This window comes from Mya arenaria, chromosome 6 (genome assembly GCF_026914265.1).
Source record: "Mya arenaria isolate MELC-2E11 chromosome 6, ASM2691426v1".
NCBI classification, from domain to species: Eukaryota; Metazoa; Mollusca; class Bivalvia; order Myida; family Myidae; genus Mya; species Mya arenaria.
The window spans coordinates 54,901,343-54,927,667 of NC_069127.1; the positions used below are offsets into that span (position 1 = coordinate 54,901,343).

At 38.6% G+C, this 26,325-nt stretch overlaps 1 protein-coding gene across 1 annotated transcript in view; it reads left to right on the top strand.

Annotated features, from left to right (window-relative positions):
• LOC128237906 (neurogenic locus notch homolog protein 1-like) overlaps positions 1–26,325 on the top strand; it is a 66,546-nt gene that overhangs the window by 32,943 nt on the left and 7,278 nt on the right. The window contains exons 24-49 of the mRNA XM_052953483.1: positions 539–649; positions 1,261–1,374; positions 1,574–1,687; positions 2,010–2,123; positions 2,636–2,749; positions 2,985–3,095; positions 3,585–3,698; positions 4,560–4,673; positions 5,421–5,534; positions 5,837–5,947; positions 7,334–7,447; positions 7,846–7,959; positions 11,499–11,612; positions 12,061–12,174; positions 14,096–14,227; positions 15,034–15,204; positions 15,499–15,612; positions 17,158–17,271; positions 19,312–19,425; positions 20,064–20,177; positions 21,482–21,613; positions 22,226–22,396; positions 23,096–23,209; positions 24,585–24,755; positions 25,336–25,485; positions 25,922–26,095. Of these exons, the coding sequence (XP_052809443.1) occupies positions 539–649; positions 1,261–1,374; positions 1,574–1,687; positions 2,010–2,123; positions 2,636–2,749; positions 2,985–3,095; positions 3,585–3,698; positions 4,560–4,673; positions 5,421–5,534; positions 5,837–5,947; positions 7,334–7,447; positions 7,846–7,959; positions 11,499–11,612; positions 12,061–12,174; positions 14,096–14,227; positions 15,034–15,204; positions 15,499–15,612; positions 17,158–17,271; positions 19,312–19,425; positions 20,064–20,177; positions 21,482–21,613; positions 22,226–22,396; positions 23,096–23,209; positions 24,585–24,755; positions 25,336–25,485; positions 25,922–26,095 (3,258 nt within the window). The remainder of the gene's footprint in view (positions 1–538; positions 650–1,260; positions 1,375–1,573; positions 1,688–2,009; positions 2,124–2,635; positions 2,750–2,984; positions 3,096–3,584; positions 3,699–4,559; positions 4,674–5,420; positions 5,535–5,836; positions 5,948–7,333; positions 7,448–7,845; positions 7,960–11,498; positions 11,613–12,060; positions 12,175–14,095; positions 14,228–15,033; positions 15,205–15,498; positions 15,613–17,157; positions 17,272–19,311; positions 19,426–20,063; positions 20,178–21,481; positions 21,614–22,225; positions 22,397–23,095; positions 23,210–24,584; positions 24,756–25,335; positions 25,486–25,921; positions 26,096–26,325) is intronic.

Consider the following 26,325-nt stretch of genomic DNA (forward strand, 5'->3'; position numbering starts at 1 on the left):
AACAAAGCACTGGGATTAAATGCAAGAATGTACTTTACCATGAAGAAAACTGTAGAATAACAAAGCACTGGGATTAAATGCAAGAATGTTCTATACTATGAAGAAAACTGTAGAATAACAAAGCACTGGGATTAAATGCAAGAATGTACTTTACTATGAAGAAAACTGTAGAATTACAAAGCACTGGGATTAAATGATGAATATATATATATATAAAAGTTCAGCACGACTGATTAGAACATAAAATAACAAAGAATTGATATTAAATTATGAACGTGGGAACAAAACATTTATTAACTCGTATAACCAGCTCCTCTACGCTAACTAACATTCTCACTCATGTGCACAGTTGTCAGAAATTGGCGAAGGGAGAGCAATTTTTGATAAGCATATAGAAAGCTGATTTCTACATTCTGTACCCTGTGCGCAGGAGAGTATACTGTTCTAATTTGTAGTTTTGCCTATATAACGTTTGATTAAAAAAAGCGATAGTTGCAATTAAAATGTAAATGAAATCAATAAATTTTTGATTTTCCAGATATTAATGACTGCAGCCCTAATCCATGTGAGAACGGTGCTTGCACCGACCTGGTCTTCGATTTCACGTGCGCCTGTACAGCTGGTTATAGTGGAAAAACTTGCAATGTCGGTAAGATATTTTGAATTTAAAAATGTGCATTGGTTTACCATTTTCTATATTAAATGAACGCCTTCTTATCAAGTACTGTCAGTACTTTGATTCTACCTGGTTCCAATATATTTGCCACAACACATCATACGTACCTGTAAGTACTTTGATTACGATTTATTTAATTTGAAAACACTCATCGTTTTCTTTTGATTTGAAACCCGAACTTTATTCACTTGACAATAGGAATCACGTGCCTTAAAGGGGTTTTCTGTGGGTCTACACGAGGCCCCAACGATGTAAACAAACTATTCAATGACGTTATTTTCGTATATTTTCTGTCAAAAAAGTAATTAAGAAAATAACGTATGTGAAGACAAACATGTTGTTTGTTAAAATCGGTTGTGACCCGTGTTGACCCTTGTAAGAACCCCTTTAATTCACGTGATTCCTCACCCTGTTATCATCAAGCACTGCAAATACTTTTATTTGATGGAAATTTAATACCATTATCGTTCATTCACCAGTTCTTTTATTTGATCACGTTTTAAAAAGTAATAATCAACCACACTTGCGCTATTTGATTGAAAATAGCTCTTGGTGACACTACGAATGTGACGTCATATTTTCAGATATCAACGACTGTCTACCTCCCCCATGTAAGCACGGTGGCACGTGCTCAGACATTGTGAACGGATACTATTGCACGTGTGCTGATGGCTATGAAGGGGACAACTGTGAATCTAGTAAGATATTTCCTGTTTATACCAGAATGCATTGAACCCATTTCAATTGTGTATGTATTTCAGGAATGTACTAGTATTACATATATTTACTAGTATGAGTTTACCTGTTTATACTAGAATGAATTGAACACATTTTGTTTGTGTATGTCATTCGAAATCCCTTATATCTATGCGTAACGTAATTATTGCACAACTTTAGATATTAACGATTGCGCCACCAATCCGTGTCAGAACAGCGGCACGTGTGTGGACGGTGTCGACGCGTTTACGTGCGAGTGTGTGGATGGATATTCTGGAACGTTCTGCCAAATCGGTACTGTCTTGTATATAAAGTGACTAACAGTTTCTTTTATAAGTATCAGTTCACGGAAGATGCTAAACTTGTCGTTACTCTAGTTTAAAAAGTTTCTTGGATAAAGCACCATTTTGTTTCTCGTGTCTCTTTCTTAACTTTATCAATGCACAGAAAAGAACATAAATCTAACTTCAACAATAACAAAAAGAAAATTCAATACACTGTTATTAAAATTTACACATTTAAGGCATTAATGCACATCGTTCGACAAGAGTATATATACTTTACGACTAAAATACCAAATAGTATTCAATCTGGTGAACGTACATCACTGTTTCAGATGACGACGATTGTGTATCGCACGGGTGTTTGAACAGCGCTGCGTGTGTTGATAAACCCGGCAGTTACACGTGCACGTGCGCTAGCGGATACAGTGGGGATTTCTGTGAAACAAGTACGTCTTTATCTTGTCCGACCAACATACATATGGTGAACGTTCCAGCATTGTACAACCATAAATAGCAGTTTTTATACCCATGCAAACGCCACCCATTTGCATTTTTTAATCACAATAAAATACCAGTAAAGCCCAACTGTCAATCAACTTCAAAAACGCTCCTACCACTAACTAAAATAAATTCCCATTCCATTATAGGCGCGCACTTCAGTGCGGCGCCAAAACGCAAAGAACCACGGAATTATAAAAGAACATATTTTGCAAGGATACAAAAAACAACGGTTAAAAACGTTTACCGAGCTTCATTTAAAAAGCCTTTTTGTTATTTTATTTTAACATATTTGTTTAAATTAAATCACAATTAAGATTTAAAGTGTGCATTAAATAAAAGAAAATATTCGGTATGCTTCCTTCAAATCATATTGCTGTCATATTTAATGAGCCATATTATGTCTGTATGTAAATTATACGCAGCTTGTATTTATTTTATTTTCCCTGTTCTTCTTAAGACGACAATAACTGCTCTCCAAATCCATGCCAAAATGGTGGCGCATGCGCAAACGGGATCAACACATATACATGCACGTGTATCTTGGGTTACACAGGAACTAACTGTGAAACAGGTGAGAATTCATGTCGAAATTAGCGCAATTATCACATGTCGCAATATGCAAATAACTCTCTAATTCATTTCACTATGATTCTATCTACAACAATGTCTTTTTTATTAGTGTTTTGAAACCTTGAGATTTATCTTCACAAAAAACAAAATGGTTTATTCATAGTTGCATTCGAAATGAAATTAAAATACACTTTGCAATCGAAATGTGAATGAAATCCACGATTGTGATTTTGTAGATATTAATGACTGCAGCCCTAATCCATGTGAGAACGGCGCTTGCACCGACTTGGTCTTCGATTTCACGTGCGCCTGTACAGCTGGTTACACTGGCAAAACGTGCAATGACGGTAAGCTATTTAGTAGCTAAAGTAGTGCATGGATTTTATCATGTTTCTATTTAATATGTACACCATATCACCTAGCACCGCCAGTACTTTGATTCTACCTGAAATCCAATCTACGTTGCCACAACTCATCTTTCGTACCTATCAGTACATTGATAATGGTTTATTTTTATTTCCAAACACTCATCCTTCATTGCCGACAGTACTTTGATTTTATAGCGTTTTGATTTGTTATGAAACCAACACTTGATTCCTTGACAAAAGGTTTTATTTGTTCACCCTTATATAATTAAAAACTGCCAGTACTTTGATTTGATAAATGTTATACCCTTTTCTGTCGTTCACCAGCTCTTTTATTTCCCCACGGTTGTTCAAGTAAGACTACTGTGCTTGTTTCTGTGTTTTTTCATATAAATATCAATCATACATAACAACACTATTTTATTGATCACAGCTAAGGGTGGTACTACGAATGTGACGTCATATTTTCAGATATTGACGACTGCCTGCCTCCTCCGTGTAAACACGGTGGCACGTGCACAGACATCGTGAACGGATACCAGTGCACGTGTGCTGATGGTTATGAAGGAGTAAACTGTGAAACTAGTAAGATATACCTGTTAATACTAGAATGCATAGAACCCATTTCAATTGTGTACACATTAGAAATTACAGTTATCACTTATATTTAAGGAATGAATTGCGGGATTGATGTTATTATCAGGGTATGAACGCAATTGGGCTATTTAAAGTGTGTATTGTCCTCAGAACTCCACATGTACTTAAACCAGCACTAGTGCGTCCATATTCTCAATAATATTAAGAACTTCTATTTACACCGATTAATTACGGTCCATTCAAAAATTGCAAAAAAATACATAATTTCATTAAAGGTTCTTATTTTTTCGAAACAATTAAAAAGGGAAAATGTAAATATAAGTATTGATTCTTCTTTTTTGTGCGTTTATGCAGTACGAACACTCGGCTGATTTTACAAATTTTCCAAGAACCGCTAGCGCAGTTCATGCACGAATGTAAAATATTAAAAAAAAATCATAACATTAATTCTTTCTCACCCGTTCTGTTCATCTAAAATAAAACGACGAAACGGTATCCGGGAACAGTTTTTCAAATGACGTCACAATAACGCGGGAAAACATCCATCACTTCAAATCACTTTTAAACGTAAAATTGAAACACTAGTGACAACAATAAATTAAACGTTTTATACCTCAACACTTTTTAACATGTTGATTTAGTTTTTTCGGCGCTTGCTGACACAATACAAACAATAACAAGATAAATAATTTTTAATGTACATTGTTATGTGATGACTCACGATCCGAACATATCTGAATATATTGCGTTCATCGGATGATAATCGCAATTAGCCGAAGGCAGTACATATAAGGAACGGACGTTGAAGTGTAAATATTTGTGTTTAACCTTATTATATCACAACTTCAGATATTGACGAGTGTGCCACAAATGCGTGTCAGAACAGCGGCACGTGTGTGGATGGTGTCAACGCGTTTACGTGCGAGTGTGAAGATGGATTTTCTGGAACGTTCTGTCAAAGTGGTAACCTCTGTTGTATTTCTAGTGTTTGACAGTATCTGTAAGTATCAGATTACGGAAGATGCAAATTTATCGCTACTTTTTGTTAGTTTTTTTGATAAGGTGCCATTTTTTTCAACTGTTCCTTTCTTAACATTATAAATAAGCGGGAATCCAAATCGACATTAAAACATTTATTCCTAAATCGTTTTGACCATTTTGGGGTTCATGAAAAGCGAAATTAACAAATCGATTATACATTTATATTATTTTGCAAACTTACAATACAGCATTTTTTTTAAATGGGACCGAATTATGATTTAAAGCTAAATTTTACTTTGGTATATGCTTTTAATAATTTCTTTTATTAAATTAAGTTTGACGATTTAGTTTACATAAGTCAATAAACAATTGTCAGAACCAATTCCTATTATATTAATAATGTCATATGAACAAACGTCAATCTAGTATTTAATTTATTTAAGTTTAAACTTTACATATTTTACAACGATTGTAAAGCAAGCTATTTTGACTTATACTGAGTCACTCTCGTTGGCACGATGTTGCGCGAGAGTGTGGTCTTGTGTTATGGGGGAAACTGGAGAACCTGGAGAAAACCCTCTTGTCCGACTCTGTGACTAACAACCAAACTCACATGCCCCAAAGCCAGGAATCGAGCTTTAGTCGCCTAAGTGATAAAAGAGTGCGCTTACAGATGCGCTGGCCGGACAACCTGTGTAATTGCCTTAATTTTGCCTGTTTCTTTTCAAGACGACAATGAATGCTCTCCAAACCCGTGCCAGAATGGTGGCGCATGCGCAGACGGGATCAACACATACACATGCACGTGTATCTCGGGTTACACAGGAACTAATTGTGAAACAAGTGAGTAAAAACGCTTCTTCGATGTCGAAATCACCCGTTAATGAAATCATATAATGTAACAGTATACAACTTATATTTCATTGTGATCACGTTCAAAACTGATCGGAATATTTTAAGTTGATTTGAATAACTTTGATTTATTAGTTTAGAAAACAAAATCGTTTATATCTCACTTGTATACCCAGCTCCGCAATTTAAGTTACCACTCTTATATAAATATATCGCTAAATAAAACATTTGATATATAAAAGATATGACATTTAATGAAATCTTAATGTAAATGAAATCCAATTCTTTTCCAGATATTAATGACTGCAGCCCTAATCCATGTGAGAACGGTGCTTGCACCGACCTGGTCTTCGATTTTTCGTGCGCCTGTACAGCTGGTTACACTGGAAAAACGTGCAATGTCGGTAAGCTATTTTGTAGCTAAAGTCATGCTTTGATTTCACATGATTTTGCTATTTTATTGCACTCATAATCCTCAAACACCGCCAGTTCTTTCATTTGACAATGTTTCCAATCTATTTGGCACAACCCGTCCATAATTGTAAGTACTTGATCTATTTCAATTTCAAACACTCATTTTTAAAAACGGAGAGTATTTTGATTTGATTGTATTTTAATTAGATTTGTAATTAATTCACTTGATCATGTTTTTTTTCATTGGTACACCCTTATCATCAAGCACTGCAAGTACTTTGATTTGTCCAAACTGCAATACCCTTATCTTTCATTCACCAGTACTTTGATTTGTCCAAACTGTAATACCCTTATCCTTTATCCACCAGTACTTTGATTTGACCAAAATGTAATACCCTTATCCTTCATCCACCAGTACTTTGATTTGTCCAAACTGCAATACCCTTATCTTTCATCCATCAGTATTTTGATTTGACCACAAGAAAATATCCTTATCTTTCATCTATCAGTACTTTGATTTGACCAAAATATGATATCCTTATTTTTTATCAACTGTACTTTGATTATTCCAAACTATAATATCCTTATCCTTAACATCCACCAGTACTTTGATTTGTCCAAACTGCAATACCCTTAACTTTCATCCACTAGTACTTTGATTTGTCCAAACTGCAATACCCTTATTCACCAGTATTTTTTTATTTTACCAAAATATAATGTACTCATCTTTTATCCATTAGTACTTGGAATTGACCAAAATGTATATTTTTCCTTATCTTTCACCCACCAGTACTTTGATTTGACCAAAATGTAATATCCATTTCCTTCATCCACCAGTACTTTGATTTGACCAAAATATAATATCCTTATCCTTCATCCACCAGTACTTTGATTTGTCCAAACTGTTATACCCTTATCTTTCATTCACCAGTACTTTGATTTGTCCAAACTGTAATACTCTTATCCTTCATCCACCAGTACTTAGATTTGACCAAAATGTAATACCCTTATCCTTCATCCACCAGTACTTTGATTTGTCCAAACTGCAATACCCTTATCCTTCATCCACCAGTACTTTGATTTGTCCGAATTGCAATACCCTTATCTTTCATTCACCAGTACTTTGATTTGACCGACATTTAATATCCTTATCCTTTATCCACCAGTACTTTGATTTGACCGAAATGTAATATCCTTATCTTTCATCCACCAGTAATTTGATTTGACCAAAATATAATACCCTAATCTTTTCTCTACTAATACAAACTGTAGTGGTTTTATTTAGCGTCAATTCATGGACTCATCAATGCATAATAACATTATTTTGATTGAGCATAGCTACGGGTGACACTACGAATGTGACGTCATATTTTAAGATATCAACGACTGCCTCCCTCCTCCATGCAAACACGGTGGCACATGCACAGACATTGTGAACGGATACTACTGCACGTGTGCTGATGGTTTTGAAGGAGACACTTGCGAAACTAGTAGGATATTATCGTTTTCTACCAGTATATATTGAAGGCGTTGTGTTTTTGTACGTCATTCAGAAAAACACACAAATTAAATGGATGTTTGAGATGCTTAAAAATTACATTTGTATTTTTTCTGAAGTCTGACTGCAAAACAGGAAATGTGTGTACTAGCTGTAACATGTTTCAAGTGGCTTTTATGCTTTTCCTGTTTAATTTCTTAATAAATGTTTTGACCAGTGCCAAATATAATTTCCCTCTGACATCCTATGATAAAATTAGACAAAACTCTGCTGTCAAATCAGGGGTCGAAGTCTTTGCCCCTTTTGTTCTGTAAACTCCATATAAAGCAAGTCGATGGACTAGGATTTTCCAACTTTTTCCGGGTTTGTAACATGGCTTTCATTTTTCAGATATCAACGAATGTCTGCCCAATGTTTGTAAAAATGGAGCCACGTGTGTGGATCAAGTGAATTCATACACCTGCCAGTGTATGGACGGTTATGACGGGACATACTGTGAACAAAGTAATTATGTCATCCAGTACTATTCATGAGCCCCTACGAGTGTGTCATAAAGTACTATTCCTTAGTCCCTGTACGTGGGTCGTTCAGGTTCATTCATCAGTCCCTGTTCGTGTCATTTTCAAGTCACTGTAAGTGTGTCATACAGTGTCATTCTCAAGTCCCTGCAAGTGTGTCATACAGTGTCATTCATAAGTCCCTGTAAATGTGTCATAAAGTACCATTCACTAGTCCCTGTACGTGTGTCATACAGTGTCATTCACAAGTCCTTGTATATGTGTCATACAGTGCCATTCATATCTCCCTGTAAGTATGTCATAAAGTTCCATTCATAAGTATCTGTACGTGTGTCATACAGTGTCATTCACAAATCACTGTAAGTGTGTCATACAGAGTCATTCAAAAGTCCCTGTCACTGTATCATAAAGTATCATTTATAATCCCTGTATGTGTGTCATACAGTTTCAGTCACAAGTCCCTATCAGTGTGCTATGCAGTGTCATTTACAAGCGCGGGTAAGTGTGCTATACAAAGGCATTCACAAGTCCATGTAAGTGTGTCATACAAGGGCATTTACAAGTCACTGTAAGTGTGTCATACAGTGCCATTTACAAGTCCCTATAAATGTGTCATACAGTGCCATTCACAAGTCCCTATAAATGTGTCATACAGTGCCATTCACAAGTCCCTATAAATGTGTCATACAGTGCCATTCACAAGTCCCTGTAAGTGTGTCATACAGTGCCATTCACAAGTCCCTATAAATGTGTCATACAGTGCCATTCACAAGTCCCTATAAATGTGTCATACAGTGCCATTCACAAGTCCCTATAAATGTGTCATACAGTGCCATTCACAAGTCCGTATCAATGTGTCATACAGTGCCATTCATATCTCCCTGTAAGTGTGTCATAAAGTACCATACATCATACCCTATTAGTGTGGCATACAGTGTCATTCGCTAACCCCTGTAAGTGTGTCGTACAGAGTCATTCTCAAGTCCCTGTAAGTGTGTCATACAGAGTCATTCTCAAGTCCCTGTAAGTGTGTCATACAGAGTCATTCTCAAGTCCCTGTAAGAGTGTCATACAGAGTCATTCTCAAGCCCATGTAAGTGCGTCATACAGAGCCATTCACAAGCGCTTGTAAGTGTGTCATACAGTGTCATTCATAAGCCCCTGTAAGTGTGTCTTACAGAGTCATTCATAAGTCACTGTAAGTGTTTCATACAGAGTCATTCATACGCCCCTGCAAGTGTGTCATACAGAGTCATTCACAACTCCCTGTAAGTGTGTCATACAGTGTCGTTCACAAGTCCCTGTAAGTGCGTCATACAGTGCCATTCACAAGTCCCTGTAAGTGCGTCATAAGTAATATTCATAAGTCCCTTTAAGTGTACCATACAGTGCCATTCATAAGTCCCTGTAAGTGTGCCATACAGTGCCATTCACAAGTCCCTGTAAGTGCGTCATACAGTGCCATTCACAAGTCCCTGTAAGTGTGTCATACAGTGCCATTCACAAGTCCCTGTAAGTGTGTCATACAGTGCCATTCACAAGTCCCTGTAAGTGCGTCATACAGTGCCATTCACAAGTCCCTGTAAGTGTGTCGTACAGTGTCATTCACAAGTCCCTGTAAGTGTGTCATACAGTGGCGTTCACAAGCCCTTGTACGTGTGTCATACAGTGCCATTCATACGTCCCTGTAAGTGCGTCATAAGTAATATTCATAAGTCCCTTTAAGTGTACCATACAGTGCCATTCATAAGTCCCTGTAAGTGTGCCATACAGTGCCATTCACAAGTCCCTGTAAGTGCGTCATACAGTGCCATTCACAAGTCCCTGTAAGTGCGTCATACAGTGCCATTCACAAGTCCCTGTAAGTGCGTCATACAGTGCCATTCACAAGTCCCTGTAAGTGCGTCATACAGTGCCATTCACAAGTCCCTGTAAGTGCGTCATACAGTGCCATTCACAAGTCCCTGTAAGTGCGTCATACAGTGCCATTCACAAGTCCCTGTAAGTGCGTCATACAGTGCCATTCACAAGTCCCTGTAAGTGCGTCATAAGTAATATTCATAAGTCCTTTTAAGAGTACCATACAGTGCCATTCATAAGTCCCTGTAAGTGTGCCATACAGTGCCATTCATAAGTCCCTGTAAGTGTGTCATACAGTGCCATTCACAAGTCCCTGTAAGTGTGTCATACAGTGCCATTCACAAGTCCCTGTAAGTGCGCAATACAGTGCCATTCACAAGTCCCTGTAAGTGTGTCATAAAGTGCCATTCACAAGTCTCTGTAAGTGTACCATACAGTGTCATTCACATTTCCCTGTAAGTGTACAGTACAGTGCTATTAACAGGTCCCTGTAAGTGCGCAATATAGTGCCATTCACAAGTCCCTGTACGTGCGCAATACATTGCCATTCACAGGTTCCTGTAAATGCGCAATACAGTGTCATTCACAACTCCCTGTAAGTGCGCAATACAGTGCCATTCACAAGTCCCTGTACGTGTGTCACTCAGTGTCATTCACAAGTCCCTGTAAGTGCGCAATATAGTGCCATTCACAGGTCCCTGTAAGTGCATCATACAGTGTCATTCACAACTCCCTGTAAGTGCGCAATACAGTGCCATTCACAAGTCCCTGTACATGTGGCACACAGTGTCATTCACATTTCCCTGTAAGTGTGCAGTACAGTGCTATTAACAGGTCCCTGTAAGTGCGCAATATAGTGCCATTCACAGGTCCCTGTAAGTGCGCAATACATTGCCATTCACAAGTCCCTGTAAGTGCACCATACAGTGTCATTCACAACTCCCTGTAAGTGCGCAATACAGTGCCATTCACAAGTCCCTGTACGTGTGTCACTCAGTGTCATTCACAAGTCCCTGTAAGTGCGCAATATAGTGCCATTCACAAGTCCCTGTACGTGTGTCACTCAGTGTCATTCACAACTTACTGTTAGTGCGCAATACAGTGCCATTCACAAGTCCCTGTACGTGTGTCACTCAGTGTCATTCACAGGTTCCTGTAAATGCGCAATACAGTGCCATTCACAAGTCCCTGTAAGTGCATCATACAGTGTCATTCACAACTTACTGTTAGTGCGCAATACAGTGCCATTTACAAGTCTCTGTAAGTGCATCATATAGTGTCATTCACAAGTCCCTGTACGTGTGTCACTCAGTGCCATTCACAAGTCCCTGTAAGTTTGTCATCCAGTACTATTCATAAGTCCCTATACATGTGTCATGCAGTGCCATTCACAAGTCCCTGTACGTGTGTCATACAAATTAATTCACAGGTCCCTGTAAATGTGTCATACAGTGAATGATATGCAAAAAATGATATTGTTAAGTCAACAAAAATAATAGAAAACACAATGACGTCATAATGGTGGCATACTTTAAGTATCACTTTCCTCAAAATTAATGTTAGATTTTCTTAACGTCACAGTAGCTCATATTGTCAACGCATTGTTAAATGTTCGTCTTTGGCGTATCGGAAGGGAATTGGGATACAACACATTTTTCTTTTTAGACATTGACGAGTGTGCGGCTAACTCATGTCAGAATGGCGCATTGTGTGTGGACCAGGTTAATGGCTACGTCTGTATATGCCTGGATGGTTATACAGGGACTTACTGTCAAACAGGTGGGTTCGACGTGACAAGCGAATGAATACTATGCAGTACTTCGAAGAACAGTCAAAACACGCTATGTCGAAGTTCTTATGACCTCGATAAATACTTCGAGATATCGAGCCTTCGATATAACCACACTACAAACCGTATTAAACTTAACCGAAATAATGTCTAAAACAATCGACATACCCAGCATATCGAGATACAAAGTTCGACATAACTAGTTTCGACTGCAATGCTTATTTTAATAATTTTATTTAAAAGTCGTTTGCGAAGGAAATCATGGATATATTTCTAATGAGCCGAACGACATAAAATATGTCCGATAACCCTTTACCCTTGTCAAAATAAAATTTCTACTGGTCATAGAAAATGTGTTAAGACAACTTCACTACAAAATAAATATGACAATTTCCTAACTTGTACATATAATACATGTTTCACCATCTCCTTTATCAGATATCAACGATTGTTCCCCGAATCCTTGCCAGAATGAGGGTTCCTGTACGGACAAAGTGAACGGCTTCGAATGTTCGTGTACGAACGGACACACGGGGGCAACTTGTAGAACTAGTAAGAGCTTGAATAAGTGTCGTTGTTTTCGTGAACAGTCTGAGGAGGAAAAGTGAAGCTTATCAATGTTATCGGATTGAAATAAAACAATCATGGCTTTAACTGGGGCCATCTTATAACCACACATATCGTACTATCGAATTTAAGGCTGTGTTTTCAGAAGTCAGTATTTTGAAACAAAGCTTATTACTTAATCAGTGATCATTTTCAAAGGTGGTTCAAGACAGCTACTGCTGTCTGCCTATGAGACAAAGCTGTGTCGCGTTTTGACTCCACAGGAGACAATGTCACAATAAGAAACCATTAAATTCATAGCTAAGTGTGCATTCTGGAAACATCGATAATAAAATGGACACAGCTGCTATAAATAACGTGCGTAAGAGAGTCATTTTTAGCTCGACTTGTTGAAGAATAAGGGGGGCTTTTCTACTTGCTCCGGCGTCAGTGTTTTCGTTGCCTTAGGCGTTGACGTCCAGTTTATAACTCAAATACCCTTCAGTTAATTCACATACTTTATACGTTTTCATGGCCATCACCAAATAAAGTTACCTAATCCCATGTTATCCTTAATAGAAATGACTCTCAGTTGAATATGCCACTCTCTACTGGTCTTTCCCATGGCAGAGAAAGATGCTTTTGTCTATGCTGTTGTCACGTCACGTTCTATGCTCTATCGGCTATTTTCCTAAAACAATAGGAAAGCTGTTTTGACGGGTTTATCACAAGCACATCTTTGTCATGAAAACATTGTACATCCTTTCAGTCCAGTTTTCCTCCAGTTTTCCTCCAGCCGATTCCACTGTCAATCAGCTTACTTTCCTCTTTAAAACATTTTATAAGGCTTTAGATGCGGTCTTGAAGTCAGGTCGTTAGTTGATATCAGGAAAGCCTTTGACAAAGTTTGGCATAAAAGTCTGCTAGTCAAGTTACAAGGATGTGGTGATTGCGGCAACTAACTGTTATGGTTTCCTAATTATCTCATCAATCACCAGGCAACGTTCTGTTATCTTCGTTTCTAAATCAAGTTGAGTCTTTCTTGAGGCTTGAGTTCCACAGAGACCTATTTTATGTCTCTAACTATATTTGGTTTCAGTAAACGAGATTGTTGATTTCATCTGGAGTAATATCAGACTACATGTATTTGCAAATAAAGCAAGTATTTATACCATTGTGTAAGAACACTGAAGGGCAAATGAAATACTTCAAAGAGACATCAATAGCATAAGTGCTTAGGCTGACAAATGGCTTGTAGCCTTATATCCACCGAAAACAATGTCAACTCTGTTCTCTTGTAAATGACAACCTTGTATTTCACCTGAGTTTTCTATAGACTGATATTAGTTAGGTAATTGCATTGACTACAACAAAAAATAATTGCAAAATAATCAAAACGACGCTGGAAGAATTGTGAGCCATGGAAGATACTTATAATCTTATTTTCCTAATCCTATTGTTGTATACCTAATCTTGTTCTCCCTCTCTTTTTCTCTTGTTTATCTCCCTTAATAATCTGTATATCTTTTCACACTAACTCAACCAATCTACGTCTTTTTTATGATGCCTTGCATTTGTCTTTTTTTCGTAACATATTCTTGTTAGCATATGAATTTTTCATTCAAACATACATAATCAAAAGTGTTCATTCTACCGCTTATTATTGTAAATAAAACTATACACAGAAAAACAACATTAAAAGCTAAGCTTTTGTTTTAATCCGTTTCAATATATCATGTATATAATAATACGACATGTAATGTTGCAGTGTTTGATAATGATGCTGAATTAAATATGTCTAAACTAAACTAGATTACTGCAAACCTCTTATAAAATGGACCTGGATGTAAATGTTTCCGCGTAGTTGGACAAAAAGTTCAAGTGGCGTAATTATTCACCTTTCTTATTATGTATATTTTTATTTAAGGTCTGCTTGGCGACACATGCTCTGCAAATTCGGGCATCTGTGCGAATATTGTGTTCGGGGAATGTAGCGGCACAGAATGTGTGTGTCAGTCCGGGTACTATAAGACTGGACCAATCACGTGCAGCCCCGTAGGTAAGATAGAGTGCACGGGTACTTTAGATGGTACAGGCACCAGTGCTCTACTCTGTGCCAATAATGTGTAAGTATATTTAGCGGCACGGAATGTGTCTCTCAGTCCGGGTAGTACAAGACTAGACCCGACACGTGCAGCCCCGTAGGTAAGATGGAATACACGGGTAATTAAAACAGTGCATGCATAATAAGCGCAAATATTTTGCACAGGAGATGTAGCGGCACAGAATGAGTGTGTTAGTCCGACTACTACAAGACTGGACCCGCCACGTGATATTAAATACACGGGTACTTATAATATATACATACCGGTGCTCAATTCTGCGCAAACATTGAATACTGGGAATGTAGAGGCACAGAATGTGTCTGGGTCCGTATAGTATATTGGTCCCGTCACGTGAAGTCCCGTAAATAAAAAAGAATATAGGGATATTTGAAATACGGCAGGCATTATAACCACGAATGTTAGTGTCAATCAGGGTATTTCAAGACTTGGCCTGCCACGTGCACCCCTAGAGGTTTGGAGCCATGCATGGGTATTGTATTGCAGCCACTAGTGTCGTTTATATACCGCACATAACTGAAGCGGAATGCGACTGCCAGGTCGGTGTTACATACCAATGAATGTCTCATGCAGTATCCTTTATGTTAAGAATCAGCACGGAAACTTGATTTCCAGGAACATTACTGTTGACCAAAAATGAAAGCATCGCGTACACAACCATCGCACTTTTCATTTGCATCAAGGTTATAGTTGTAAATTCCAACCGTTTACTTAAAATATTGAAAAATAAATTACTTTTCAGACTGCGGGCCACTGTCATCCCCAGATAACGGCGCTGTTGATCAGACCGGTGGCACAACGTACACGAAGATCGCACTTTTCTCGTGCAATACGGGATATGCGCGGATCGGTGTCGCCTCTCTCACGTGCCAGAGCAATATCACGTGGAGCGGCACCACGCCCGTTTGTGAAGGTAGTGACAAAGACATGTTGTATGAGTTACAATTCGCTTATATTATGACAATTTCCACTGCTAGTACTTGAAATTACCAAAATGTAATACCCTTTTCTTTCATCCATCTGTTTATTCATTTAATTTCTGCATAATATAATCCAACGAAGAAACAAAAAAATAACAGCTGGTAAAGCCTTATCCATGTCTATACAATTGGCTTCACGTGTTTTTGGCCAAGCTTGTGCAATTACCAGTAGAACATGAGTTATTAAAGCTACAACAAACTCCAGTGATGTGAAATCATATTTCCAGATATTGACGACTGCCTGCCTTCTCCATGTATTAACGGTGGCGTGTGCACAGACATTGTAGGCGGATATACCTGCGCGTGTGCTGATGGCTTTGATGGAGACAACTGTGAAAATGGTTGGATCTTAGCTTTTTATATACATATTTGTTGAACACATTTGGTTTGTGTTTGGCATTCACAAATTTCAAAAAATACGGATATTTTATATACATCAAAACTGAATTGTTCATGATTTTTATTCGGAGCTCCACAGCCATTTTTATCGAACGCGTCATCGGGTGTAAATGGACGGTTTACATACTCAGAAATCGGTATTTTTCAGTCCGCTGCAAGTAGATCGCGTGGTAATTTATTTAAGCAGTTAAACTTAATGAGTTTACTCTTGGGAATCTTACTTATGTTTTCAATTATCCACGTCACGTGCAATCTATTTAAACTTATTTAAGATCAATAAATACAAGCTAAAACACTACATGTAATTAATGATATAATTCAAATTTTTACGGACTATTTCTAGTGATGTACCAGCATATATCCGAGGTTGTTTTCAATAAAATTGACTGAGGAGCTCCGAATGTATTACATTTGTGTATTCAGAATTTTGACTCCCAAAAGAGGAATATAAGCCAGTGAAACAGTACTCATGGTATTTCAAATCTATCAACAACTTCTTGTAAGGGAAGGGAAGTAAACCAAAAGTCATCGTACTTCAAACCTCGCCACAAATTCTTGTAAAGGAAGGGAAGTAAACCAATAGTCATCGTACTTCAGACTTCGCCACAAATTCTTGTAAGGGAAGGGAAGTAAACCAATAGTCATCGTACTTCAAACCTCGCCACAAATTCTTGTAAAGGAAAGGAAGTACCAATAGTCATCGTACTTCAAACCTCGCCACAAATTCTTGTAAGGGAAGGGAAGTAAACCAATAGTCATCGTACTTCAAACCTAGCCACAACATCTTGTAAGGGAAGGGAAGTAAGCCAATAGTCATCGTACTTCAAACCTCGCCACAAATTCTTGTAAGGGCCGCTCTAACAGCGAATTTAGTAGTAGAAGCAGTTGGAGTAGTGGTAGAAGTTGTAGTCAGGAAAATGATTTTATTTTTGTTACACCCAGATGTAGGTCAGAGGATGTTTTATCAAACAATTATTATCCTTAACCAATCAAACAACTCCTTTCACTTCCTTATTAGTCTTAACCAATCAAACAACTCCTTTCACTTCCTCACTACTTTTCATTCAGACTTAATTTAATATAAAGGATGATTTCTTGACAGTTGTACATTTACCCCAAAAAAAGAAGTTTATATTGTTTGTTAGTCTTATTTATCGCAAACTTCTATGTTAACAATTATTTCATGATAAGGCAGAATACGTACATTATAAACACATCGGTGGCCTTTTTAAGGTGTGTACTTGATATGCACATCTTTTAAGTGGCTGTTATGATGTGACTGACACTTTGTATTTTTTAATTGATGTATTGATCAGGAGCCAGCTTCAAAACTCATTTTCGTCCGCAATTTATAATTTAATGATTAAAACTGAAATCCAATCAGTTCACGTAGGCTTGGTTTTTTATCCGACTGTAATTTGTAAAACCAGTCCATGGCATTGAATTGGCCAGGGTCGGGTTAGAAAAAAATACCTTCCTTGTTACAGATATCAACGAATGTCTATCCAATCTATGTAAGAATGGAGCCACGTGTGTCGATGAAGTAAACTCATACACCTGCCAGTGTGTGGACGGCTATGATGGGACATTCTGTGAACAAAGTAAGTGTGCAATACAGTGTCATCCAATAGTCCCTTTAAGTGTGTCATACAGTGCCTAACTTATGTCCCTGTAAGTGTTCCTTATAGGCTCATTCCTAGGTCCCTGTAAGTGTGTCATAATTTGCCATTCATACGTCCCTGTAGGTGTGCCATTTTAGGGCGATTTTTCTAATTCCCTGTAAGTGTTCCATACCGTGTCAATTATAAGTATATGTAAATGTGACTAACATTATCATTTCTAATATATAATTTCTAAGTCTTTGTAAGTGTGCCATAGAGCGCCATCTATATAATAAAGTTCATATTAGTGTTCCATGCATGGCAAGTCAATCGTCGATTCAAGTTTGCTTTACAGTGCCTTTCATAGGTCTCTGTAATGGAATCATGCAGGGCAAGTCATAAGCCCTTGTTAGTGCTCCATACAGTGCAATTCATTAGTTGATGTAAGTGTGTCATACAGTGCCACTCACAAGTCCCTGTATGGGTGTCATACAGTGCCATTCCCAAGTCCCCCTGTTCGTGTGCCAGACAGAATCATTCGTAAGTCCCTGTAAATGTGTCATACTGTGTCACTCACAAGTCCCTGTACGTGTGCCATACAGTGACATCCTCAAGTCCCTGATAGTGTGCCAAACAGTACCATTTATAAGTCCCTGTAAGTGTGTCATACAGTGTCATTCTCAATTCCCAGTACGTGTGTCAGACATAACCATTCATAAGTCCCAGTAGGTGTGTCATACAGTGTCATTCTCAATTCCCAGTACGTGTGTCATACAGTACCATTCATTAGTCCCTTTAGCTGTGTCATACAGTGTCATTCACAATTCCCAGTACGTATGTCATACAGTACCATTCATTAGTCCCTATAGGTGTATCATACAGTGCCATTTACAAGTCCCTGTAGGTGTGTCATACAGTACCATTCATTAGTCCCTATAGGTGTATCATACAATGCCATTTACAAGTTCCTGTAAGTGTTTCATACAGTGTCATTTACAAGTCATTGTAAGTATCATACAGTAGCATTTATAAGTCCCTGCACGTGTGCCACACAGTGTCATTCTCAAGTCCCTGTAAATCCTTGTAAGTATGCCATAGAGCGTCATCTATAAAGTCCCTGTTAGTGTATCATGCATGGGAAGTCATAAGTCCCTGTAAGTGTGTAATCCAGTACTATTCATAAGTCCCTGTAAGTGTGACGTACAGGGCCATTTGATAGTCAACGTAAGTGTGTCATAACTCATTTTAGGTGTACCATGCAGGGCACGTCATAAATCCCTGTTAGTGTACCATAGTGTGCCATTCATAAGTCCCTGTGAATGTGTCATACAGTGCCATTTAGGTGGGCCATGCAGGGAAATTCACAAGTCACTGTGCCATTCAAGCGAGGTCATATGTCCCTATAACCTTATCGTACAGCGCTTTTCATTAGTCCCTAAACTGTGCAATACAGTGCCATTCATAGGTCCAGATAAGTTTGCCAAACAGTGCCGTTTATGAGTCTATGTAAGTGTTCAATACAGTGCCATTTATGGCCCACTGTAGGTGGGCCAAGTAGGGCAAATCATACGTTACTATAAGCGTGTCCCACAGTGCCATTCATAAGTCCCTGTAAGTGTACTATTCACGGCTAATCATATGTCTATATGTCACATGTATATTTTACTAGCGGGTATTATTAGCATTTAATGGGCGAACACAGTCATGTGATATGTCATGTGATTAGTCACCACGTGACATGCAATACCGAAAATCTCCGAAGTTTGAGGAAACATTGGGTAATAGCAAGAATGGTTTTTCATCATTCAAACATCATTTTATGTTGAAACCCTGCACATGTGTGTGAGTTAGCTTAAATGACCGATGACCTAGATATTCAATGAACGCTTGGAGCAATGGGCCTCGCGTTAAAACCTGCATGAAGTCGTAATGGTTACATACATTTAATATTACTTTGCTCAAAGTTACGGTAAGATTGCCTTTATGTCACTCGACACTGGTTCACTGTCAACACGTTGTCAAGGGTCTCATTTTTTTCAGACATTGACGATTGTGTGACTAACTCGTGTCTGAACGAGGCTTCGTGTGTGGACGAGATAAATGGCTACGTGTGTATCTGCCTGGATGGTTATACAGGGACTTACTGCCAAACAGGTGGGTACCAAGTGAACGGGGCATTGTGTGTGAACCAGGTTAATGGCTACGTGTGTATCTGCCTGGATGGTTATACAGGGACTTACTGTCAAACAGGTGGGTATCAAGTGAACGGGGCATTGTGTGTGAACCAGGTTAATGGCTACATGTGTATATGTGTAGATGGTTATACAGGGACTTACTGCCAAACAGGTGGGTACCAAGTGAACGGGGCATTGTGTGTGAACCAGGTTAATGGCTACGTGTGTATATGTCTAGATGGTTATACAGGGACTTACTGTCAAACAGGTGGGTATCAAGTGAACGGGACATTGTGTGTGTACCAGATTAATGGCTACGTGTGTATATGTCTAGATGGTTATACAGGGACACACTGCCAAACAGGTGGGTACCACTTGACACGAGGCACTGTGTGGACCAGATTTATGGCTACGTGTGTATCTGTCTAGATGGTTATACAGGGACTTACTGCCAAACAGTTGGGTACCGCGTGAACGGGGCATTGTGTGTTGACCAGGTTAATTGCCATCTGTCTAGATGGTTATACAGGGACTTACTGCCAAACAGGTGGGTACCAAATGAAATTCCCAACGTTTACAAATCATAAATTTCATAGTTTCACCGATCTTCTTTTCCAGATATTAACGAGTGTTCTTCGAATCCTTGCCTGAATGGGGGTTCCTGTACGGACAGGGTGAACAGCTTCGAGTGTTTGTGTACGGACGGACATACCGGCGACACATGTAGAACTAGTAAGAGCTGGAATTAGTTAGGATTTTTTGCTTGAAAATGGTTCTACAGGGGCATACTGCCAGACAGGTGGGTTCCATGTGAACGGGGTATACGTAAACGGTTTCCCTTAAACGGAAAATATATGGTTGGGTTTTATGGAGGCTGTGGAGGAAAAATGATAGGCTTACCCATGTCATCGGATTGGTAATAGAAAACAATGTTACGTTTATTCGGGCTACCTTATCAACACACGTATCGTACGATCGATTTTTAGATTATTATGTTGCTATCGAGTATTTTTTAAAACAAAAAGCGTCATAAGTCGGATTAGGAAAATGTTCATTTGATTTTCCAAGCGAAACTTTGAATTAAGTGTGACAATCGCTGGACATCAAACTGAAACTCATCTTTCGATATACAGTTGTACGTTTGTTAATAACGATTTTTGCAAATTAATTACGTACATAGTGTATTCTTGTGTATTATAAAATCAGTGATGTTTTTTAAAAGTGGTTCAAAATAGATATCACTGTCTAATATTGAGGGAAATTGTTATTCCAAAAATTAACGTGTAACGTTTGTCCTCCACCAGATCAATTTCGCTCTGAATGTCACATTTAGAAACATTTGCATTCATAGATACGTGCGCACTTACATATGTTGGTAAACTCGATTATTACATAGACAAAATAATGATAACGAACGAGTGTCAGTGAGTCATTTTTAGCTGGAATATTCAAAAAATAAGGTCTAAACTACTCGCCCCGGCGTCAGGTAAAAGTTAAGGGCAAGTTTGGATTTTCGCAAATACCATATATACCCTTCATTAAATTGACTTCATATTTCACACAAATTCTGACGGCCATTAAACAATTCGGTTACATCATTCAGTGTTATCCCAAATAAGCATTATGGCCCTTAATCGACTTTGAAAGTGAGTTAAAATTTCAGGGCAAATTGGGGTATTAACTCCGATCTCAAATACCGCTAATTTAATGGACTTCAAACTCCATACAGCTGTTCATGCCTATCACGCTCTAAGGTTTGATAACTATATAGGAACCTTAAATTCTCTTTATGGCCCTTGATTGACTATTTTATTTATACTTTTTTGACAGGCACATATTTCATTATTATTACATTTATTTCTAAGAAAACGCGACGTGAAATCGAGTGCGCTGTCCTACGACAGCTCTTGAATAGATTGACGTGTAAAGCAGTAAATTGCAAACCACTTATAGATTTTAATGTGTCCGTTAGACATACAAGTACACGATAAGTTGTGTATTGACTCAGATGTCTTATATATGATTTTTCGTTTAAGGTCAGCTTGGCGACACATGCTCGGGAGATTCGGGCGTCTGTGCGAATATTGTATTAGGGGAATGTAGCGGTATCGAATGTGTCTGTCAGTCTGGACACTACAAGACTGGACCCGCCACGTGCAGCCCCATAGGTAAAATGGAATACACGTGTACTTTAGATAACACAGATTCCAGTGCCCAAGTATGCGCTCAAAATGTGCCCTAAATACGCCCTTAATGTGTACGGGATGTGTAGCGGCACTGTCAGTCCGAGTATTACAAGACTGGAACCGTCACGTGCAGCCTCATAGGTAAGATAAAGGGCAAGCAGCATAGCGCACAGGCAATATACCGGCAAGGTAGGGAACTAAGAGACTACACCCGTCACGTGTACAGACGATTGTGCTTAGTTCTGCGCAACCATTGTGTACACGGAAGGTCAGTCAGGGACCTACAAGACTAGACCTGTCACGTATATCCCCGTAGGTAGGATAAATGAATGGGTATTTTAATATATTGATGGCATCCAGTTTGAGCGTGAAAATAGATCAAATGAAATATAGAAGTATTAATTGTGTCAGCCTGGCCGGGAACTACCGAGAACATAATAAACCGTCCAAGTCAGCTTTTTATTGTTAAAAATTAGCACGATAATTGATATGCGTTGACAAAAATGCAGGCGCCGCGAACACCAGCATCGTGCTTTTCACAAGTATCAAGGTTGCTTTTGATACTTTTTTATCATTTACTAAAATACTTTTCAGACTGCGGGACACTGGCATCCCCGAATAACGGCGCTGTTGACCAGACCGACGGCACGACGGTTACGAAGATCGCAGTTTTCTCGTGCAATACGGGATACGCGCTGAACGGTGACGCCTCTGTCACGTGCCAGAGCGATGGTTCGTGGAGCAGCACGGCGACCGTTTGTGAAGGTAGTGTACCTAAACAACGTTTAAAAGAGCTTTTCCTCAATATAGTGTGTGTATACCACGTGAAAAATAACGTCATAAATGCTACGTCGGAAAGCAACATTTTGCTAAAAATAAAGACTTAAATCAAAGATAACTTTTCTTTCACTACACCATTTTAAATAAAACAAAGGGCAGTCTATGTCGCTTAAAGAGGCCCGCCTTTATTTTATTACCGAAGTTTGATAAGGTCATTAGTTTCATCAAACACTTCGACAAATCTGTTTCCAGAATAATGTTTTGACAGTGCTCCGTCAGACGGCCGTATTGTGAAATGGTTTGTCGAAGTGTTTTAAGAAACTAAACTCACAATCAAACTCTGTTAAAAGACCGAAGGCGGGGCTCTGTAAGCGGCGTTGACTGCGCTTTGCTTCATTTAAAATTGTAAAGAACTAGTGAAGTTATCTGTATGAGATTCAATGTCTCCCAACATTGGCACAGTAAGTTTTTCAGTTTTGAATTTCGCAGCACAGCTTATCACACATTTAAACAAGAACTAACCCAACGATTCGATTTATAACACTGCACTCAAATTTCACTTCGTTTTACATTTAATATTCTTGCCTTATTTTAAGGGTTGCTTTTAATAGTATAATGTATCACAATTTATCATCATCAATGTATGGATTTAAATATATATCTTTTTTCTTCTTCTTTTTCCAGAGGTGGACGAGTGTGCCTCGAATCCTTGCAAAAATGGCGGCACATGTAATGACATGTTGAACGGTTACACGTGCACGTGCTTGAGTGGGTTCGGAGGCACCCTGTGTGGTCCAGGTAATAATGATAGTTGAACGTGTAATAACATGTTGAAAAGGGTAACCGTGATCATGGCAAGTACTTAAGTATGTTCGGCGGATCCTTTGTATTCAAAGACAATAGATCGGCGACATGTGTAGTGATATGTTGAACAGGTAGTCGTCCACGTGACACGTGGTTGTGTGGGTTTGTCGGGTTCCAGTGTATTCAATGTTTGTAAAATGGCGGCACTTGTAATGACAAGTGCAAGTGCCTGAGTTAGCTCGAGGGTTTGGCTGTACACTGCATACACAATGTCAGTAAACGGGCGACATATGACATGACATGTTGAACGGGTACACGTGCAGGTGCTTGAGTATGCTAGATGGACCCTGTGTTTTGAAGGTCAGTCAAATGACTGCACGTTTAAGTTCATTTTGAATTGATACACATGCAAGTGCTTGACAGGGCTCAATGATTTAGCTGCACCTTGTGTATACCATGTTAGGCCAGTTGCGGCACGTGTTATGACGCCTTGTTAGTGTCGGCACGTGTGATGGCATACTTAACTGGATAACGAACACGTGTCACGTATCGGAGTGGATTTGAAAGGACCCTGAATATTAAGGGTTAATACAGTAACAGTATGCAATGGCATTTTTAAATGGCACACGTGCTTAACTTGTAGAGGTCACAGTATGTTATCAAGGTCAATTCATGTCGGCCCGTGTGATGGTGTATTGAACGGGTACCAGTTACCCGGCGTTCAAAAACTTTTATAATGGCATGTGGACGTGTTAATGAGCTGTTGAAAAGGGATACACGTGCACGTTCATGGGTTGGTTTGGCGGGAACCTGTTAGTAGATAATTGTGAATTGTGTTGTCTTTAAGAAAAAAAAAGGTTTTGGGAACTTATTGATGATCTGAACAATGAAAGATTTCTTTGTTAACTTGCGATGCGTGCTTTTTGGTGGTTCCAACAGAAGAGTGCCTTATCTCATAGAAAACTAGTCGAATATGAGCTCGATTCTTTAAAGTGACACTCGTATAATGCACTTATGGAAAATATTGATTATTGATTACAAGATTGTAACTGTGCATTTAATAGCTGAAAACTCACTAATAGTAAATGGTTGGTGAGTGCTAAAAGATAAACTGTAATCTACTTTCGTCTCAAAAGGAAGAAATACCGAGTTTTCTGCACCTCTCTTTCAAATTTAACACGATATCCTTTATAAGAACCAATGTTTGTGATATGTTTTCATCTGTTTCGGTGAATTAAAACAATTCAATGAGTTGTGGTACATCTTTTTGGGGACTAAGAGTATATCTTTAAACTAATCATGAATTGGTTCGCATGCGTATCGCAACCATGAGGACCGTTTCATTGATAATTTCAACGCCATTTCACAGATTGTGGAGTGCCGGTGTCCATCGCAAACGGCGACGTCAGCTATCCCGACGTAACGCTAGTAGGTGCAACGGCGACGTATTCATGTACTCAAGGGTATACGTTAAGTGGCTCTGCGACCAGCGTTTGTCAGACGGACGGGACGTGGTCAGACCACGGTGTTTGCTTTGTGGGTAAGTCTCCCAAACCGTTTCATGTTAATATAAGATTTTCCCAATTTAGCTCTTCTGTTTGTCGAAATCGATGTATTGTCGTAGACTTGGACTTGGTGTATTTTGCGAATAATTTAAGTAATTGTAATTCTTTTCGACATTTATATTCAGGCGTATATCAGGATGGTTGTTTGAATAAAAGAATGTGTTTCTCGACACTGTCAAAGCTACAGTCTCAAATAGTGACCGTTGTGACAACGATTTTAATATTTTTTCTTGACATGACCCATATTTCGGTCAAATTGTCTGAAAACTGGTGATAAAAGACGGCTGACAAAATATCGGATAACATTTTTTAATATTATTTACGCTCGAATATTCATAGTTTATGGCTTAATGCGTTACCGACGCTTTAAGAAAAATTAAATTGTTTTTTTCCAAACAATTAAGATCTGTTCTAATGCTTGTTATACTAAATGAATGATTTGAAAACACTGATTCCAAAATCAGCCGATTCTGAGACAAAAACAATGATAAAGTTGTCGAATCGGTCAATCTGTGAGATTGCAACTTTAATAGAAATATTTTATATTTTCACTAGTGGGTGTTATCTACGACGAGATCTGTCGCGTGACGGCACAGTGTGTCACCGCAGACGCCACATGTCGGAACGACGGCCTCGGCTCCCTCCGGTGCCTGTGCGCAGTTTCCGGTGAATTCTATGACCCGGATATAGATGGATGTCTCTTAGGTAGGGTGCTTTAATGGTGGTTTACGTGTGATGGAGAAAAGGAATGGGTTTTTTATCTTCATTAGAAACAATAAATGTTAAAGAATGAAAAAACAGTTCTATATGCAATTAGGAGGTATGCGGAATTAGTAATGCTTCGTCCAGATATCATTCATTTAATAGATGTTATGTTTATACTTAATTTAAAAAAAGAAGAATATTATACCACCTTTTTGTAATTTTATCAATTTTACAAAGAGCACGGTCTTTACCATTTATACATTAGCCAAGGAACTTTTTTCAATTTAAAATTAAAAAAAAAAAAATAATGTACCCCCCCCCCCCCCACACCTAAATACCTCACTTTTAATAGTGTGGTATTCTTGTACCATAAAACTCCTCCCCTCCTTTTAGATTGTGGTACCCTTGTACCATCAAAATCCTCCCCTCTTTTCAGATTGTGGTACCCTGACCAACCCAACCAACGGAGAGGTTATGAATCCGTCGGTAACCTCTGTTGGACAGGTAGCCACGTACTCGTGCTTTGTCGGGTACGGTCTCGTCGGCTCCAAAGTGCGCACGTGCCAGTCGAACGGCGCGTGGAGTGGCGCCGCGCCAATCTGCGTGTTCGGTTTGTGGTTTTCAAAGATACACTGTGCTTTTGACTAGATTATACCGCTTTTTAGAATCGGCGTTTATATCTATTTGAAAAGTTAAGAAGAATCTGCTTATTGGAATAATTAGAATATTTCCAACTCCCGTATTTCAGTTATGTTGTATTGAATTTAACTTAATTTGAATATCATCATAATCCAAATCACATTTGCGTTAAACAATGATTGGTGAAACTTTAAGAAAGTT